Source organism: Betta splendens, chromosome 4 (genome assembly GCF_900634795.4).
Source record: "Betta splendens chromosome 4, fBetSpl5.4, whole genome shotgun sequence".
NCBI lineage: Eukaryota > Metazoa > Chordata > Actinopteri > Anabantiformes > Osphronemidae > Betta > Betta splendens.
Window position 1 is genome coordinate 15,279,670 of NC_040884.2, and position 19,404 is coordinate 15,299,073.

The following is a 19,404-nucleotide window of genomic DNA, read 5'->3' on the forward strand; positions in this document are numbered from 1 at the left end:
TCATTAGGGCGGCACGTTAGCAAGGTAAACAATACGCTCTATTGTATGGCGCCTTTCGGGGGAATATTATCTGCAATTTGCTTCGTATCGCACATCTCTCCATCGACGAGGTACTGGAGGTTCATTGGTTTTGATGAATCCGGACTGAAGGAACATTTACTGGGAAACATAGCTTTGGTCGCTGGCAATAACAAAGTTCTGGCCTAAATGAAGCCCGGCTATGTAATTGTAAGGGATTTCTGTTGTTATTGGGATGTGTTTTTCTACAATTATTCCCATTTCCACTGTCAGATGCATGAGCCATTGGAAGCAGCAGGCTGTGTGATGGTTATCATAAGGCAAAAATGCATAAGAAAACAGGCGCGCACACCGGGGCTGTCAAAGACAATCGTGCTTCCCTGGACGCTGCAGAGCTCGAACGCACAGATGCAAATGCGCGGAGGCCAACGTTTGGGCCGACACACACACACACGCGCAGACGCACACACACAACGGGATGGAAGAAGGTGTTCCCACAGATAGCGGAGTCGATGTTCTTAATCTAAAGCAGGCCTCATCTGCCTCCCATTATGAAGACTCGGCCTTAGCCCCAAGAATGTCTACATTTCATAAATATTATCTGGGCCTGGCAAAGTCGGCCGGACAAAAGCCAGAGCGCCGAGCGTTTCTCAGGGCCGCATCAGAGCGTAATTAGCAATCATAACATCATCCCTACATGCCATACGGCCCTCGTTTCTGGGAGCCACTTAATTGCCTTGAGGTACAGAGGAGGAGAAAATAGAAATGCATGCCTCTTCACCGTAGAAAACGTAATTAGACGGAAGGAATAGCAGCTTTAAAGTGGGTCAGGTACTCTCAATAAACAAAAAAGTTTAATGAAGTCACCGCGGTGGACGCTGAGGGCGAGTCCGTCTCCCTCGGCCGCTCGAAGCCCTGGTTGTTGCACATGCTGTACTGGAGCCAGCAGAAGCCCCTCGGGGAAACAAGGTCCGGGGTCAAACGTGTCCCACTGTATATAAATTGTTGACCTTAAAAACCGGAGACAGGCGCGAGGGAGGAAATAAAGCGTTCACCTCCCCTTATTCCCCGCGACTTGAAATATCCTATAATACCTGCGAGAAGGAGAAACAGCACATGACATACTGTATATGGAGGGAAGCGGGTATAAAAAAAAAAAAAAAAAGATGTAAGCTCATTACTGAGACAAGTTCAAAAACCAGAGAGTGTGAGAGAAGAAAAGTAAAAGTCAAGCACTTCCTGAAACTTCGGCTCTCTTTCTATCTTTCTTTCTTGAAGAGTTTACCCCCTCCCTGCCATCAGCGCCGCCACCACCTGCACCCCCCCCACTCTCTCTCCCGCTCACTCTCTTTGAGTTAAGGAGGGTAAAGGTAATCGTAATGAAATGACCCCGCGAGGCACGATGGCAGCCCTCGCCTGATAAGTTTATTCCTGACTGGCTTTAAGCTGCTGTCAAGCAATTTCCCTTGAAACCTCGCTTTGTTTTTTCGGGAGGGCGCGCGTGTGTCGCTGCCGTGGTTGTTGGTGATATGTGTACGTATGGTGGCGGTGGCGCGGGGCTTGCTTTTGACACCCGTGATTCTCTCCCATGAGGGGTACGGATGACAACCTCAAGGTATAGGTGTGGTGGTGTGTGTGGTGTGTGTGTGTGTGTGTGTGTGTGTGTGTGTGTTGGATGAGCGCACGTCGGGGTGTGTCTGCGTGTGGGTGCAGCGGGAGACAGCTCATAGATGACAATCCCACTAATTGAAATGACAGATTATTCTAATGCGCAGAAAGTCATTAAAAACCCTGCCGTGGTTTTTCTTCTCCTCTCTCTCTCTCTCTCTCTCTCTCTCTCTCTCTCTCTCCCTCTCTCTCTCTCTCTCTCGCTCTCTCTTTTCCCTTCCGGAGCCCTTCGCTGAGAATATTTCTGCCTCTAAGTCTGAGCTGGAGAATCTGCACTTAAAGGAGATGTTAGCTTTCCTTCCTTCAAGCTCATGATTATTATCAGGATCACCTGCCACATAGTTAACATTCAGGAGATAGTTTCCCAACTTTCACTCAAATGAATACTGCTGCTAAGTGATAAAGTTTGCAGATTTGGGTTTCTGTGTGGGGCCGACCGGGGTAAATACTCCCGAATGGGCTGATAATTCACGGCATTAGCGATTATCCAGGGTAACTACTGTATGTACAGCAGGATTATTTCAGTGCACCAGTGGCTCCCAAAGCTAAGCCACATACGTCAGCACTTCCTGTGTTATCTCCTCCAATATAACACACATGCTGTAAATTGCATTTTTATCAGTTCTCTACATGTGACAGCGCCGAAGAAGAAGAAAGCCGGAGTCGGGCTAAAACAGCCGTAAACCGAGACCAATCTGAGATTAGTGACATTCAACGCGGCTGACAGAAATTTAGAAAAGTTAAGGTCACATGTCGAACGTCTGTTTTTTTTTATTGTTCTGGTCTCTACAATGGGAAGATGTTGCTTTGCTTTTCAGTTTGGCGTCGAGCAACTGGCCCGACGCTCCAAACCAATAAAAGAGCAGACAGACGCGCTACATCACCGCACGTCCAGCTACTTCCTGTCTGAGTCGCAAACACACAGCCACTTTCAATTTCCATCTCTCCATACTGTATAAATATATATCTTTTTCCGACTCGGGCGCAGACTACATAGATACGGTGTCATGATATCCTAAAACATTCCGCTGGCTGATATGGAATTTCTCCTAGACTAACTTGCAACAGATCCAGACAGCTAAAACACCAACCGGGGACACATTTTTCCATTTCTCTCCTCCGTCTCCTCTCCTCCGCTCCCTCCCCCTGCTCCTCCTCCATTGACATTCTGAGGAGGTAAATATTTAACAGCATGCTACTGAGTGCCGTGTGCAGTGTGGCACAGGCCGGGCTGCGGTGGAGATATGTATATAGACAAGACTGTTTTATTAAGAGTCGCTGCAGACATATTAAGGTAAAGTATGCCTGACACCTAGGGAGGAAATTGCCAGTATATGACACTATTCCTCAATACTGTGGCAGCTCGCCTCAGTGCAATTTTGCACAAGGCGAGTGACAGAGAATGACATGCAGAGAGGGGAGGGGAGACGGAATGAGAGAGATGAAATAGTGATAAAGTGCGGAGAGTGGTTCAAGACTGAGGGGAGTGTGTGTGTGTGTGTGTGTGTGTGTGTGTGTGTGTGTGTGTGTGTGTGTGTGTGTGTTTGCAAGCGAGTGTAATGTTGGTGGCATGGAGGGGTGACATGCTGAGTTTGTAATTGCCTTACCCCACGTGAAGGATTGGCCCAGAGATATCGCTGTTTACCTGTGGCCTGCTATGGTTTAATGTTTGTGGGCGCGATGGAGGGGAAAGGGGCCGAACTGAATGATTAAGGTGGCGGCTAATGCGTGCACGCCGCGTACAGACAAGTGGGACAAAGGTACAGGATGGCGTTCAGGCACACACACACACACACACACACACACACACACACACACACACACACACACACACGCACGCACACAGTGCGCACGCACACACACACACACACACACAGGAGCAGGTTGAGCTACGCTGGTACATGACATCATCACACAGCTCTGTGTTGTTTCCAGGCTGCCCCTGAGCCCCGAGCCGCCTCTGGCACCACACACACAGCGTCTAATGTACGTCCACAAACACTAAAGGAGGCATCGGGCTCCGACGCGACTACGCGCTCACGCAGATGAAGGTCAGGGTTTGTACCGGCGAGGATGCAGAGCTCAGGATTGTTGCCTGCACACTGAATGAGCTCCAAATGTTTACGCAGCCCACCTATTGTGAGAGAGCGTCACGGTCATGGACACGCAACATGTGACCACGGAACGACTTCAGCACCTGCCTGAACCGTTTCCCCACAGTCTAAACGCTCGTTCAAGGCCTGGTTTGATGCTACAGGATATTTACAGAAACCACGATTGAATCCGGTATTTCAGTGCTGCTGTAAATGCTAAGACTACTGCGGAATTAAGCGTCTCCGTCGCCCCCAACAAAGGCCGTATTGATTTTAATAGCAGTCCAGCTGCACACCTGCTCCGTGAAACACACTCCTGCACCCACAGATGTTTCTCCTATTGGCGCTGCCTTTTCTCTCCGTGCGTGTCGCGATTCTGAACTTTTTTTCCCAGCCTGAGTTTGAGACAGTGAATGGAAAATGTACCCGTTTCACTTTTCTCCGTGACACACACACACACACACAAAGGTGATTTTCAAAAAAGTCCAAGCAAATGCTAAAAAACGGTGCATAATTCTTAACTATGCTAAAATTTTCCAAACAGAAGGTGTCTCTTTAATTCGTTACACTAGACATACAGTATGAACACTTTATCAAAAACCATCCCATTGGCACTGACGAAGGCTGGTTGTGCTGTAGCACAGAGACGAGGATGCACTTCGCAGTGTGACGTCTAGAGGGCACTGTTGCCTACATTCTTGGCCAAGCTGCACGTCTGAGGCGCCTGTAGTGCGTGATAGCCTGCATTTCCCCTTGAAAAGACACCAATTCACACAATTACATTCTAATTAAAAAGAACAACCTAATTAACCTAGGAATCGTCTTCCATAATTCGGTAATATTAACATGATCATCCTTGCGCCTGTAAATGATTGGTGATAAAGGCAAAAGCAGAAATTAATGCCACGTACTAATTAAAATGAGGAGATAAACACGGGCTTATAAAATAGGGGAACTGGGAGAGACTTTATAGTTTTAAGTAGTTTTATTATTACCATGTCAAATACAAATTTGAGTCATATTTTCTTTGAAGACTCAAAGCTGTGATTGGAACGAGTGGAGCGTCACACAGCAAGCTTTGCTCCGTGCCAAGTCCCCAAAGAGACAGATACTCAAGTGCCACACTGTATCTTATACATGCAGAACAAGAGCCCCGCTGAAAGTGATACACCAGATCAAATTGCTATCGTAAATTCCTCATAATTCAATAAAAACGCAGCACGGACTTTGTGTAACTAATACATTCCCGGTGTCTTCTCTTAGTATTCCGGGACACGCGGGTTGTGTGGCGGATCGGCGGCACTTGACTGCTCCTGACTTGTGATTCGAAAATTGAACCGAAGGACAAAGAGGTGAAGCGACGATGAGGTGGAGAGACACAGGGAGAAAATGAAAGGGGGGGGGGGGGGGGGGGGGGTGGGGTTGGGGTAGGAGTGCACTTCTGGGGCTCATCATTGCCGACCTATTCCAACTTGGCCATATATCTGTCAATGCCCTCATCACCGTCAGTCTTCTCACTCATAATGACGATAATCATCAGCGTAGTAACTATTATTGTATGTAAATAGCCACGCGTGTGACTGAAGGGGTGTCATCAGCATATTGAATGTTTGTGATATGCACGTGTGAGAGAGTATGGGTGCATTAGCATAAAGCTATAGCTTCAGTGTTTCTACTCCAATTGCTTGATCCTTTCACTTAGAGGTTTTATTCAAACTGTGATGCAGTAGTTTAAAGAACTGCCTCACTTGTTCATGTTCATTAGATTAAAAATAGCCAATTTGATGTCATAAAATCTAGATTTGGACGCATGTACATAAACATATACAGATTTAAATTCTCTGCAGATTTATGTATAACACACATACAGTAGACAATAGTAATATTCCAAATGTATGTCAAGGTCAATTTCAAAGTTGTCCAAAGTTCCAAAGTATGTCTTGAATTGCTGCATATGTTAATGACTGCATCCTTTTTAAGCACAACTCATGCACATTTCAGTTAATTTGGATTAATGTGTTTTTTTAATACCCGCCTTTTGTTTTAATATTGTTTCACTCTTGCCAACAGATGATCTATATGAATGCAAATGCTGTGCATTAGCATAATTCCATGCATATTGCATGGCGGAGTATTGCATCTTTTAGTGCTGGTCACATTCAATTGAGGGACTGGATAAAATGGAGCATTTGTTTTGATAAATTATTCTGTTGCAACACCACAAGAGAGTTGCTTCAAATGCGTATTAGCCAAACGTAATGTCCAGGAATTAGCCGGCGCATGATGTGTGGGCTGCGCATGTTTGCCTGTCTTTCATTAGAAGTGTAATAAATTATGCCGATGCAGCATTCCAGTGATTACTATTTAATACAGCAGCATAATTAATGCCCGGGCTTCAAGGATGTGTTTTGTACGGCTGCGTGTTTATGATGCACGTCTGAAAGGGGATCACACGCAAGGTCGCGTGCGCACACACTGGCATGGACACACGGAGGCAGTGCAGGCGGCGTGCGGCACCGCCCGAGGCCATCGTCTGCCGCCGTGACTGCTGATGCCCCTCTACCTCCGTCAGGCCGTCAGCCGCAATCAAACTGTTTTTTTTATTTTTTATTTTTTGCAAACATGCCGGCGACATGTTTCATGTTGGTCTGGAGCTGAGGAGACTTCTAGTTCGTTTTAATGACCCCGGGTGTTTTCTATCCACAGAACCTCCCGCTTTATACTGTACGTGGAAACCTGCGTGAAGCTGCTGTTTCGTCTGCATTCACACTCACCACGTCATAGGTGGTGGATAATAAATGAACGTTTACTGGGTGTTTTGTGTTATCCAGCATCGTGATCCTGTGGCGTTTCAGGACCAGATTACACTCATCTGCCTCTAATCACAGTTACTGTTACTTTTTACTGCACCGGGTTCTGAGCAGATTCCTCTCCACCGCACAAACACGGATCACACTCGAACGGGAGCATCAAACTCTCTTTCTATTCCTCATGCTTCATGGGGTCCAGTGAGTCCACCAGGACCAGGTTTCTTATAAAGCTCATGTAATTTTATTGCTCCAAGATGCAATTCTCAGGTACCTCTATTATTAATGTACACAATTACCAGACTATAAGTTTGCATTGCTGTGCATATCCTCATCATTAAACTGATTCCTTCACCCATTCAGCCTGTGCAGACTTCCTGAGGTTTGGATAATGAAGATTTACTGTACATTATGCAGATCGGAGTCCGCTTTCCTTCAGAAAAGCCAATATAAACTTGCTTTAACTCATTCCACGTCAGGATACACTCCGAAAATTAATGTAATAAAAGCACACACACGTCCTTATAAAGGTTAATGATTAAAAATATAAACAGTGGGACGTGAGCATAATTTCATGTAGATTGCGAGGCAGGCTCAGGTACTTTGTCTAGCCTGTCCTGGAGTGGAGGTAGTTAGGGCCTGGTGCTCTGCCAAGCCAAACTCCTGGAGCATGCAGTGGGCTAATGCTCTGCCTCTGATGTGTGGCACTGAAAAACCACAGGACTGCGCACAGGGTCCACTAAAAGTCCATCACTCACTCACAGCCTGCCAGAGACAGAGAGATGGAGCAAGAGAGTGAGGAAGGGAAGGGGGGGAGGGGGGGGTGGAGGTGAGGAGAGAGAATGAGGAAAGAGGTGGCGGACTGGGGCACTGTCACAGTGTTGCAACCACATGATTGAGGGGTAGCTGTATATGAGGAAGGGGGAGAAAGGTGCATTAATGCATATTCCATTCATCTTTTCTCCAGCAAAATTTCTCATTCCTCAGTGATGTGGGCAAATCAGATACCAGCCGGAATCAGATGGAAACCAATGGAAGATTTCGGAGCGAGATCAAAGTTGTGGCTGCGGTTTAGATAAGTCGAGCCGGCACCCAGACACAGTTCATCTGTCTTAAATGACTGCTCATTTCTCTTGTCAGATACAGGGGAGGCTATATATAGCTGTGATTAAGATGTCTGCAGCAACTCTTAGTCTTCAGTCAATAGGAGGCTTCCAAGGCCTCTGTTGATCCTCACGCTGCCCAGAAGAGGAGTTTGTTCAGGTCTGATTTAAAAAGACAGAGGAGGAGTGGGCTCGTCCGGCGTGAGACGCACACAGGCGTCTGCTCAGCTCCTGTGTTATGACTCGTCGCTCCGCTCCCGCTCATTTCCTGCCTGGACCTACACCAGCAGAAGGTGATGAATGAAGGCCAGGCGGCTCCACGGAGATGCTGCAAATGCGGGCAAACGCGTCCAGCGCTCGCCGCCGCCGCCGCGGAGGCCCGCGGAGGCTTCTCGCGGTCTCCGAGGCCCCTTCGAAGGTTTAACAGCGCACAAATGGGACTCGTTCGCAGCGCGCCGGCATGGAGACGCCGCCGCCGCCGCCGCATGATGTCACTGGCAAACACTCAACGTGGGGGAACACACGGCCAAACAGCGAAACAATTTGTTTAATCATGAAGTGCATTTACATAAGGCAACGGCTGCATAAATGAATGCATAATTGAACAGGTTAATGCATAATGTAGTGCTCCCCCGGGACAATAAATAAAGTGCCTTTTGAAAACGTGTGAGACAGAAAAAGATAGAGAGAGAGAGAGAGCGGGCGAGCGAGACAACACTACCCGCCAAGCGTCAGGCGAAACATGAAACGCGTTCAACGAGACAATGCCGGGGCCACGGAGGTAGGGAGAGGAAGAGGGAGAGAGAGAAAGGAACTTGGCAGGAAATAAATAAATAAAAAGGTGAAGACTTGCTAAGAGGATTTCAGGACATGCTTCGTTTCTTTCCATAATCTGTCTATTAGCATCAAAAGTATTTCCAGCTCTCATAAGCATGGCAGGGACACTATTAGTGACAAGCTCACACACCAATACAACTTAACACTGCCTCCTGGGAATTCATCCTTCACTCTCTGTTTGTCCTCTCCTGCTTCCTGCCCCCCGCCTACGGTACCACGCCGCTTTAGGGCCATTTAGTGTCTCCTTCCCCTCTCGTCGTCCATCCTTTAGACTCCGTTGATAAGCGTTCGCTTTCTAATCAGGAGCGGAGTGGGAAGCGGTCTCATCAGCTCATAGCCGGACCTTTAGTTCGGATGCGGCGTCCATGCTACATGTTGCAGTTCACACACACACACACACACACACACACACACACACACACACACACACACACACACACACACACACACACACACACACACACACACACACACACACACACACACACACACACACTCTTACTTACTTGCAGTACTACGCTTTGGCTGCATCGGCTCACGTGGCTGCAAAAGAAGCCATAGTTTTCATTGCGATCTGCTCTTGTCGTTGGCCCCTTTGAAACCCTGTTGTGACTCTGAGGTTCAGTCCTTCGACAATAAGAAGCTATTTCGTACTTAAATTGTAGAAGAATTCTCAAAGATTATTTCCATTAGAGAGTACATTTAATGAAGCTTTACAGATCTAAATGTTGCTCTGACAATGGGAGAAGTAGATGTAAGGAACTGACTGTAAACATGTTCTGTAACTATAAAAACCTGAGTGGATGATTATACACAAATTTATAGTTTTTTCTGTCCAATGTGAGTCAAACAAACATTTTTTCACATACGTACACATACATGTATTTAAAGGAGGAAATAATGTAGCCTGTCTCTGTAGAGCTCCCACATCCCAACTCTACTAAATTCAACTCCATATAAAACCCCACATCTGTGTTCATTAAAGCCTCTGTTGTGTTTGTCTCAGAATACACTCAGATGTCTGTCAGTGTCTGTTTCTGTTGCTCTGGTCCACGATGCAAACATGGCCCGTGCGTATGTGGCTGTCAGGTGAGATCGGAGCATTTACGCTGTGATGTGTCACACCTGATTACGGCTCCGCGTCGCCCCCTCCCCCCACACACACTTGTGCGTCGCCACTGTGCGTGATGCACGCGTGAGCGCGAGCGTGTGTCAGGTAGACGTCAGTGGAGGTTTGGCGGCTGATGACAGCGCCACAACCTCTGACGACGCCCTCCATTTTGTCACCAGCGACTCACGCACATTAATACCCCCCCCCCCAGCGCCATCTTCTTACTCTGTATGCTAATGAGACGGGGAGTAATGAGAAGAGTGACGGATGAAAAAGGCGAAAAACCACAAAAACAAAAAACAAAAAGAAACAAAAAGGAGAAATGAAGAGGTGAGAGATGAAACTGAGTGTGTGACGAAGAGCAAAACCAAAAAAAATAAATAAAGAAGGGGCTCACACGTGAACACGCACAGCAGGATGGAGATCACGGCGGATGGAGTAGGTGGGGTGAGGAGGAGGAGGAGAGGGGACTAATGAAGGTCATCAGCAGCCATATTGGTGCTCCCTTGGAGAGAAATTTAGGGGAGACTCGGGCGAGTATGATGAATATGATTATGCTGCCAGAGCGTGATTGTGTGTGACAGTAATGAATTCAGGGTGTGGGATATAAAAAGGATATACATCGGAGCCGGGTATCGAGTAACCGACGCAGTCCGGCCTCTAATTTACTATATGTAGCCAAAAGGCAAATAGAGCATGATGACTCTTTTTAAGGTCTCCTTCCCTTTCTCTTATTCTCCCCTGTTCCCTCCTCCTTCCAGTACCCCCCCATTCAGAGCATCTCCTTATTCACAGCAGCTTTCCTCTTTAAGGCTGATGAAAAGACGTGTGTGTGTGTGTGTGTGTGTGTGTGTGTGTGTGTGTGTGTGTGTGTGTGTGTGTGTGTGTGTGTGTGTGTGTGTGTGGAACGTGAGACTGATTTCCATCCGCGCTCTCTGAAGGACAGGGGACGGTGACTCACCTTTACCCCACAAGCACATGCACGCCCCTCGCCCCCCCCCTCCGAGACTTTGATGTGTGCCTGAGTCAATGGCTAATCAGGTAGCATCAGGCCTAGTCCTCTCTCCCCCCTTCACACCGGCCCCATTAGGGAGCAGGCTTTCTGGAGCAGGCCGATAAGGACAATGTGGTCTTCTTTGGCACCCTCTCTTCCGTATTTACCCTCAATCTCCGGCTTCTCTCTCATTCTTTTCTTTCGTCATCTTCTCCTTTGCTAAATCTCCAGCCTTCCTTCATCCCTCCATCTCTTATTCTCCACTTAACAGGCTATTCTCGTCTTTTACTCTTCTTTCCATTTCACCACCTTTCCCTAAATGGCCTAGTCCTCCTTTCCCATCTTAACCTCTATGCGGTCTAAATCACACATTACATCCCCTTCACCTTCTCCCTTTGGCAGCGTACCCCCGCATCCATCTCTCTCTCTGCTCTCTCCCTCCTTTATTCCCAAACTTACTCCCTAAATCCCCAACAATGCTCCTCAACTCTCCTCCACGCGCTCCCATTCTTCCTCCACTTCATTTCCTTTCCTCCTTCCCTATAGTCCTCAACTCTTCCATTACAACTTTTCTTTTCATCTCCCTCAAATTGCCATGTAATTTCTTCTTCCCTCTAGGTTCCCCACTGTCTTAAACTGTCCCATTTCCCCTCTTCTTCTTACCTATGGCTTCACCCCTTGAGGGAACCAGTTGAGAAATTGTTCTGATGGTCAATTTATCCTTTACAGGATGGCAGCACAGGCACACAAATATAGACTCTATAGATGCTACCATAAGAAATGCAAATATAATACAGTGTATTTCTATGGGAGGGGGGCATGAGAAGGATATGAAAGCAGCTGTAATAGTACTGTATAACCTTACAAATTCAAATGACTTGTATATATTTTACATGCAGCGTTCGGCTTCACCAACTACGTACAGGTCAAGAGCAGCTATACCAGCTCTGATTCACACCGTGTCGAGTTCTTCGGCGTGTCACTGGATTGTAAATCCCAGCATAAAGCAGGTATGAGCCGCAGTCTGAGCCTCACGGCTAGAGGCACATTAGCACAAAACAGTGAGAGAAGGCTGAAGCTCCAACTCAGCTTGTTTGCGTACATCGGCACATTCACGATACTCCATTCATCTCATCATTCAGACACACAGGAACACTGTACAGTTACAGCTCTGGTGGTTTAACAACCTTTACCACCATGTAATAGGAGGTGCCTGTTCACCCGTTTTTGCATATATACATGAAACATGTTTGACCCAACACGGGGTCGTTATCACTGAGCCGACCTCTACATCTCCATCCTTTCTTTCTGTCACACTCACATCTGTCCAATTTATAAAACACAACAGACTAAAGCAGGCTGGGAGGCACTGGATATTTACACTACATAAAATGTCAATAAATCCATAACTAGAGACAGAGAGAATACCCATTTTGTCAATTAGGCAGACCCAACTGAAACAACCTGAAACAGATGTAACTCTGCTCCACGGGGTCCCACTTTCACCAAAAAAACACACTTATTGCAGTAACTAACAACATTATCACCTGCTGGAACGCAGCACTTCCACCAATAAGAAGATATTTCCGCACTTTTCCTCAGCACGAGCACAGGATTTAAAATGAGCACCACCGATAAACGCCGCTTGTTCGTGACTCAGACGCGGTAACAGTCTATGCAGATAGACGTTTGACACATACGGAGCAAAATGTGCAAAATGCTTATTTACTGAAATGTGATATGGTGCTGGTTCAATCTTCAGTAAATGAGGTATAGCTCAATAAGTTTGTTGGGAGCAGTGAGGTGAATTAAGGGCTTCTGGGAAGCTCCGCCGCCTTCTCACGCTCATATCGTTGCTGTACAGTCTCTCAGCAATCATATATCTAAAGGTCTCTCAGGTCTGGATGACCTAACTTTCAGCCACCGCTCCCGTCAGCTGTTTCCTCCCTCACCTTCGCTTGCTGTTCTGTCAGATGCTGTTTGCAGTGAGACAGAGCCCTCTCTCCCACTGAAAGGCACTGTCGTAACAGCGGCACAACGCTGAGCTGATCCCAGCCAAAGCGTGTGCACATGACAGGCCTCACGTGTGTCACATGTACACTTGGATTTAAAGCGTTTCAATTTACAAAAGAGGACTGATTGGATGTTTGTGGGACAAAGGTGGGTGTGGTGTAGGGATTTAATAATAATGTAAACAATGTCTTCACAAACCTAAATACCTTTCTATTATATACATTATTGTAAATAATCACCTACTGCCTAATAACAACATTATTAGTTGCACAACTGCTTGCAACATGGTCTATGATCAAGAGTATTTGGGTGTGATTATCAGCAGGAGGCAACCACACAGAGAACTACAGGGAGGCCCAGCCTGGAAACTGGCAGCACACACACTCCTCATTTCTTAACATAATGAAATAAGGATCAATGATGTCTTGCAAACGCTGTAATGAATGTTGTGGTGACGATCAGCGCCTCTAAATCGCTCTCGCTCGCCATGGCTTCCGTGGTTGAGGGACCACACTGTTCACAAACAGCCGAAGCTAATTTGGGACAAAATAAAAATACTGACTTGCAATATTTTCCTGGTTTGCCACAGGTTTCCGAAGGACCACACATAAAGCGGTGAAGTACCACACACGCTCATTTGATAAAATTAGGTTAGGAAGGAGCTCGGTCTGTGCTTTCCTCCTTTGTCAGAAAAGAGCTCATGGTGTGGAAATTAAGAGCCTGTATGTGCTTGTGTGAGCTAGTGTGTGTGTGTGTGTGTGTGTGTGTGTGTGTGTGTGTGTGTGAGAGAGAGGCTGACTAATCCCTCCACAGAGCTGAAACGAGTTAAAAACACATCAAAGGGAAGCTTAACCTCTGTGAAACCTCACCGGGTTTTAAAGAACAACAAATGATCATTCTCCTCATTGTTTCCAGGGGGACTCTTTTCACCGCTGCGCCGCTGACTTTTCCCTCAGTCCAGGGAGTTTTCAAAAAGACTGTGGTTTTATTTTTAATGACTGTGCCATTTGTGTAAAGCGTGTGTGTGTGTTTGTAAGAGAATATAAATGCGTGCGAATGTGTGTGTGTGTGCGTTTGCACATAAAAGGAGGGTATTTTAAGTGTGACATGGCAAATGAGGAAAACTAAGCTAACAAGGACATGCAGTTCAGCTTGAAATCATTAAAATGAACAAAATCCTGACCAGCTATACAATAGTTTACGTAGACAGTATACAGCGCCAATGAAAGATAAAAAAAGAGGAGGGAGGGGGGGGACAGGTGGAGGAGTGTGGGAGACAGGTGGGGGCAGAGAAAAGAGCAAGCCGAGGAAGCCAATTGTGGCCTGAGACCTTCTTTCCCTAGAATTCTCATTATGACATTATAATAATGCTGTTTTTAAGACGTACGCATGCGTCTCTTCCTTGTCTTTGCTCGTGTGAACAAGCAGTTCAGTTCAACCATTGGAAGCATATGAAGAGGTACAAGTCAAAACACTTCAAAATCATTTTTACGTGATTTATGTGGGGCGATGTTGGCAACTGTACTATGTTATGCTATGCTAAAGATATATCCTTGCTGCCATGTTGTGACTTCCACCTTGCAGAATAAATTCTTTTATTGCATATATAAAAACACAAAACAGAAAGAAATGTTTGCTTAATGACATGCTTGTTTTTCACTTACTAAAAGGCAACACCACAGCATAACAGTATAAAACCCGACTCTAAATACCTCGAACAGCCAACAAACAGAAGCGCACGCTCACCCACATGAATGTACTCAGTACACTGAGTGGATGCAGGACACATGGTGCACAGCTGCAGCGCAAGCGGAGGAGTCCAACCTGGAGTCGGCTGTTCGGGGGAAGTGCTTCTGCGTTGTGATGTTTTAGAGGACTGTAAAGGAGGAGACGGCCGTGGTTCACACATCGTCAATACAAGCTTGAGAATGTTTGATGGTTCGGGCTTTGCCAGTCGAGTCTAGGTTTTATAAAGGGCAGCTGTCCGTCTGTAAAGACTCGTGGTGCCGTTGAACTGGGCTTGGTTGAAGTCACCTTCGATCCAGTGGCAGAGTTGCTGCTTTGAATAGAGTTTAACAAAGTTTTCATCTTCAAAGTGTCTGAGTCGAGCACCTCTGTCCTCCGTTTGAATGTCACTGGTTCCTTGTACTTCCTCTGAATTCAAATGTTGAATCTGATCCCCAGTCTGTGATTCTGACTGGAAACGTTCATTCTTTGAGGGAGTGTATACGGTCGGTGAATATTACCCAAATACATGTCCTGCGGGCTGAAAGTTGGGTGAACAGTGGCTCACATGCAGGTGGGCAAATCATTACAGCAGTAAAGATGCACACGGTGCAGGCTGTGTGATAGGAATTACTATTTTTATGCTTAGTACATTTAAAAATATTTATTTTTCAGTGATGTTTTGCTTCCTTCTGCTTTGCCTTCATGGCAGAACAAACATCTCCGTGCTGCAGTCGTAAAGATATTTTTTAAGCTAAATTGCAGTATTCACTGCTTTTGGTGCTCCCCTCAGGTGCTGAGCATTGACTTTGACCTGCAGGACATTAACCTCATACCGCGGAATCTCCCTAGCGAGGAGCTGGAGGTCAAAAGGTCGCGACAGGTCAAAGTCTTCAGTGGGCTTCATTTGGTCAGATCCCTGCTTGTCCTCCCAGACCAAATGTCTTCCAGAGGAGCAAAGAGGCGCCGTCGTCCAAACGCTGGGACTCACCCGGTCGACGTCAGCTCCACTCGGCCGAGCTCGTGTCCCCCGTCACCCAAGTCGAGCTCAGTGGGTGAGGCAGGTGAGGGAGCGGAGGGAGGGAGGCGCACTCAGGCGGTGGGTGGGCACCGGGGGAGACGGGGAGGTGGGTGGAGCAGTGCTGGGAGGTGGGAGGGAGAAGCCGCTCCATTTGTCTGCGCATGCACCTTTCTTCATCCAGCTGCCTACGCAGCTGCTCATTTTCCTGGCTGAGGGTGTTTAACTGGAGAAAGGAAGACAAAGACTTTTGCTGAAGTTTTAAAAGGTTAAAACATCCCCCTGATTTCCTCCAATCTACAAAAAGACAAAACATAATTGGATGTAACCGATAAACATCAAGCATCAAAAGTCAACAGGTATCACGCTGACAAAGTAGCCAACACCTCATTATGTATTTAATTCATCCTTCACAGTTGCTTTCATGCCTCTTGAAACAGAAATGCAAATGGGTGCTGTGATGGCTTTTCAGGAGCATTGTGTTCACGGTTTGAAGCGGCTGCGAGTGAGGATCACGCGATGGTGTGAGTTTCCACGTGAAAACAGTCAATTTGAGCGATCATTAGAGGTCGATTTGACACAAAATCATCTGTGACACAAAACAAATCGCACATCGTCAGAACATGATTGGGCCCTGAAATACAATTACAGACCAGCTAAGTGGAGGTTGTTTTATTTTGTGGGTTTTTCTTCTTTCTTTTTTTTTAACTTGACAAGGACAAGATGAAGACAGGATAGAGTGCGAGTTAAAAAGTAAAAGAAAAAAACATTTGCATTAGTTGTAAAGTGTGGTAATATATGCAAAATGTGCCAGTCAAAAAAGCGCAATAAGGCCGATAAAAGAGGATGAAAGGCGTGATTTAATTTATTTTTAGCTCTGAGGAATAGCAAAATAAGAAATTAAAGGATGGAGAGACAAAGAGGCAGTGGGTAATGACAGCTGCACTCGTCCACATCTGCTGTTTTAAGTCGGCTGCGGTTGAAGGATGATGTCACACGGACATGTCTGGCCATGTGTGTGGGTATCTTCTACTGAGAAGACGGCAAGCGGAGATGAGACAGACACAATTCCAGATGGTTCCGCTTCCAGACACACACACACACACACACACACACACACACACACACACACACACACACACACACACACACACACACACACACACACACACACACACACACACACACACACACACACACACACACACACACAGATGCTCAATAAATCTCAACAAATGTATTATATCTGAGGACTAGAAACACTGTATCTGGGTCTCAGGCTTAACCCTTGAAGAGCCAATGACATGTTGACACGATGCCTCACAACTCCGCTAAGATGCTTAAGGACTATTTACTATCTACATGTTCATTTTATGTTACGCCAAAAGCAATAGAGTTTCCACATGAAACACAGCGAGGCTGACATTTATAATTAACTGTATATTCCGAGGGACCTGTTTAATTTTCCCCATCTTTGGTGGCTTCCCTAATTGCAAGAGAGGGGGGTGAAATTAAAAATCACAGCTTGTCTCCTCAGCCTTCGCACACTGCGGGTGGATCGGTTTGCATGTGTCGGGAGGAAAGACGAGCGCGCGCTTGTTGCTGCGCCGCCGCTGCCGGTGCTTCTCGATCTGTGTAGCTGGTGTTCTTTCAGACGTGCAGCTGCGTGTGAAGGGGGAATATCGATTCAAACTGCCTTCCTCTGACGCCCGCTCTCATCCCAGTTCACGGAGATTCACCCGCGTGACATCTTCAAGGTTTGCACGAACCGGTGCTCGCGCTCCGTTGTGTCCTGTGGAAACCATGTTATGATGCAGCTGTGTGCGAGAGCAGCACACGGGGTCTATGACTAAAAGCTCGGATCTAAATGAGATCAGAGCTTCTCCGACATCTGTATGCGAGCGCGAGCCTGTACTCCGGTGTGGGCAGTGGACAGTGAGGGGAATATCCTTGGGTAAATGAACTACCTATACCTTTGCAGTGTGTGTGTGTGTGTGTGTGTGTGTGTCAGCTGCAAATGTTGGATCGATGTGTGTAATGATTCACACTAGAGATTAAGAGGCGCTATTACACACCTGACCTGTTAAACAACACTTCTCTTCCTCTCTCTCTTCCCCTCTCTCTCTCTCTCTCTCTCGCCCCCTTTTTCCTCCATCTTCCTCCATCTCAAACACGCAGCTAATGCCGGTCGCCTTCCGCTGAAACAGCGCCGCGTCAAAACTTCAACAAGTCCCACCTCTCGTGGTACCCTGTCAATCAGCGGGCCGTTCCACCACTAACAAAAGTCGGGTGAGCGGTTCCCCAGGCTCTGGAGTTTTGGAGAACTGAGGGGGCTCAGGAGTACTTTTTGATTCCTCCCTCTTTTGGTGATTTGTTGACTCTTGTGAAGTTCAACACAGTAAAAAAATGTCAGCTTTTCCTCAGAATATTCCTCTGTGTTTTTTCCCCCACATTGTTTTATCACAGCGGGCCATTTCCCTATGCTGTCATGAAGAGATCAGCACGGCTGTATTGATATACTTCCCTCTCTCAGTTTCATGAAAGGGAAATCATTTACCAGTGGAAAGAAACGTCACTGCCTTTTCCCGATACGATTTGTCCCCCCTTCCCAACGCCGCACGCGCACACACACACACACACACACACACACACACACACACACACACACACACACACACACACACACACACACACACACACACACACACACACACACACACACACACACACACACACACACACCCTCCCTTCCTCGCCCTGCTGCCTACTTTTCACTTTTATCGTAGGAAGAGGAAATGGATGTCTGCGTGCGCCTGTGTGTAAGTGCGCTTGTGTGTTTGAAGTTGGACGCATGAAAGCTTCCTTTTCTGTGTGAGCTCAACAGCAGGTGGGCCAGTGGGTGTGTGTTTGTATCTGTCAGGTAAAAGGACTGTCAGGACCTGGCGTGTGTGTGTGTGTGTGTGTGTGTGTCTTACTTGTTGATTTAACATCCCAATGGCCTCCAGGTTGCTTCGCATTCTGGTCTGCATGTCCTCGATTTTGCTGAGGTTTAAAGCCACACAACCTTGATTTTCCGCGCTGAAACAAACATATGTACATTAAACAACATTTACAACAAATCAGATATTAAATTTACAGATTTTACACTTTAAATAAAAAAACATTACATAAGTTACAGGCTCAGCTGCACTTTACTACAAAAAATAAGTAGCTTGCCTTCCCCTCTACTGTGTTAAACTTTAAACTCGGGTATTTGTGCGTGTTCATATACTTTTGTCTGGCAAAACAGATTCAACTGTCCTTGAAAATCCGGGGCAAGGAGATGGTGTGCATCATCTTCATTATAACTATCTTCATTAAAGTCAAACATGGCTGAGCGAATGGGTTCCAGGAATCATTAAATTGTATATAAAAGAACATATAAAAATGATAACAAAAAAAAGAGACACAAAACAACAACAACGGTGAAGGCAACCGCAGCCGGGGAACATTAACAGTACACAAAGCCATTTAAATTTTTTAACTGTTTATTAAAAACGTTTTGGGAAATGACAAACAAATGTTCGGGGCTGCCGTATTCCGACCCAGGGCTGACTAAGGAATGTATATTAAATTAACGACGGTGGATAATGGTGCTCTGTGCGGACGGAGGAGCTGGCTGCCCCCGCTTTACGCTCTTCCCTTCATGCCCCAGTAAACCTGTTCAGTTAGCGTTCGGGAAGAAACAAAAAAACGCTCTAAATACTTTTTTAAAGACATTTTAGCCCACTGAAGTAACACTGTACGTCTTTAATGTTAATCTTCTTGTACAGGAACCGGCGGAGACGTCCTATCAGGGCACCGGATGGAGAGAGGGCCCCATTTTGCTTCAGTTGAGAAGACGAGCTCGCTCGTCGGGACGCTAATAGATGCCGTCGTTGTTCTTGTGGGTGTGGGCAAGTGAGACACACGGACACCCCCACACAAACGTTTGGGTCCTATTAGCCACAATTTAAAGCATTTAGGGTCTGGGAAGAT

At 46.5% G+C, this 19,404-nt stretch overlaps 1 protein-coding gene across 5 annotated transcripts in view; it reads right to left on the reverse strand.

Moving 5' to 3' along the window:
* Nucleotides 1-14,222: 14,222 nt before the first annotated feature.
* LOC114854046 (myosin-3-like) overlaps nucleotides 14,223-19,404 on the reverse strand; it is a 70,824-nt gene continuing 65,642 nt past the window's right edge. For 4 of the 5 annotated variants that reach the window (XM_029148097.3, XM_055508351.1, XM_029148096.2 and 1 more), the window contains 2 exons: nucleotides 18,363-18,465; nucleotides 14,223-15,613 (listed from right to left, as the gene is read on the reverse strand). In XM_029148097.3, coding sequence (XP_029003930.1) covers nucleotides 15,371-15,613; nucleotides 18,363-18,465 — 346 coding nt within the window. In that variant the 3' untranslated portion in view covers nucleotides 14,223-15,370. Of the gene's footprint in view, nucleotides 15,614-18,358; nucleotides 18,466-19,404 lie in introns of those variants that run through there. The other variant, XM_041070477.2, reaches the window with a different exon arrangement.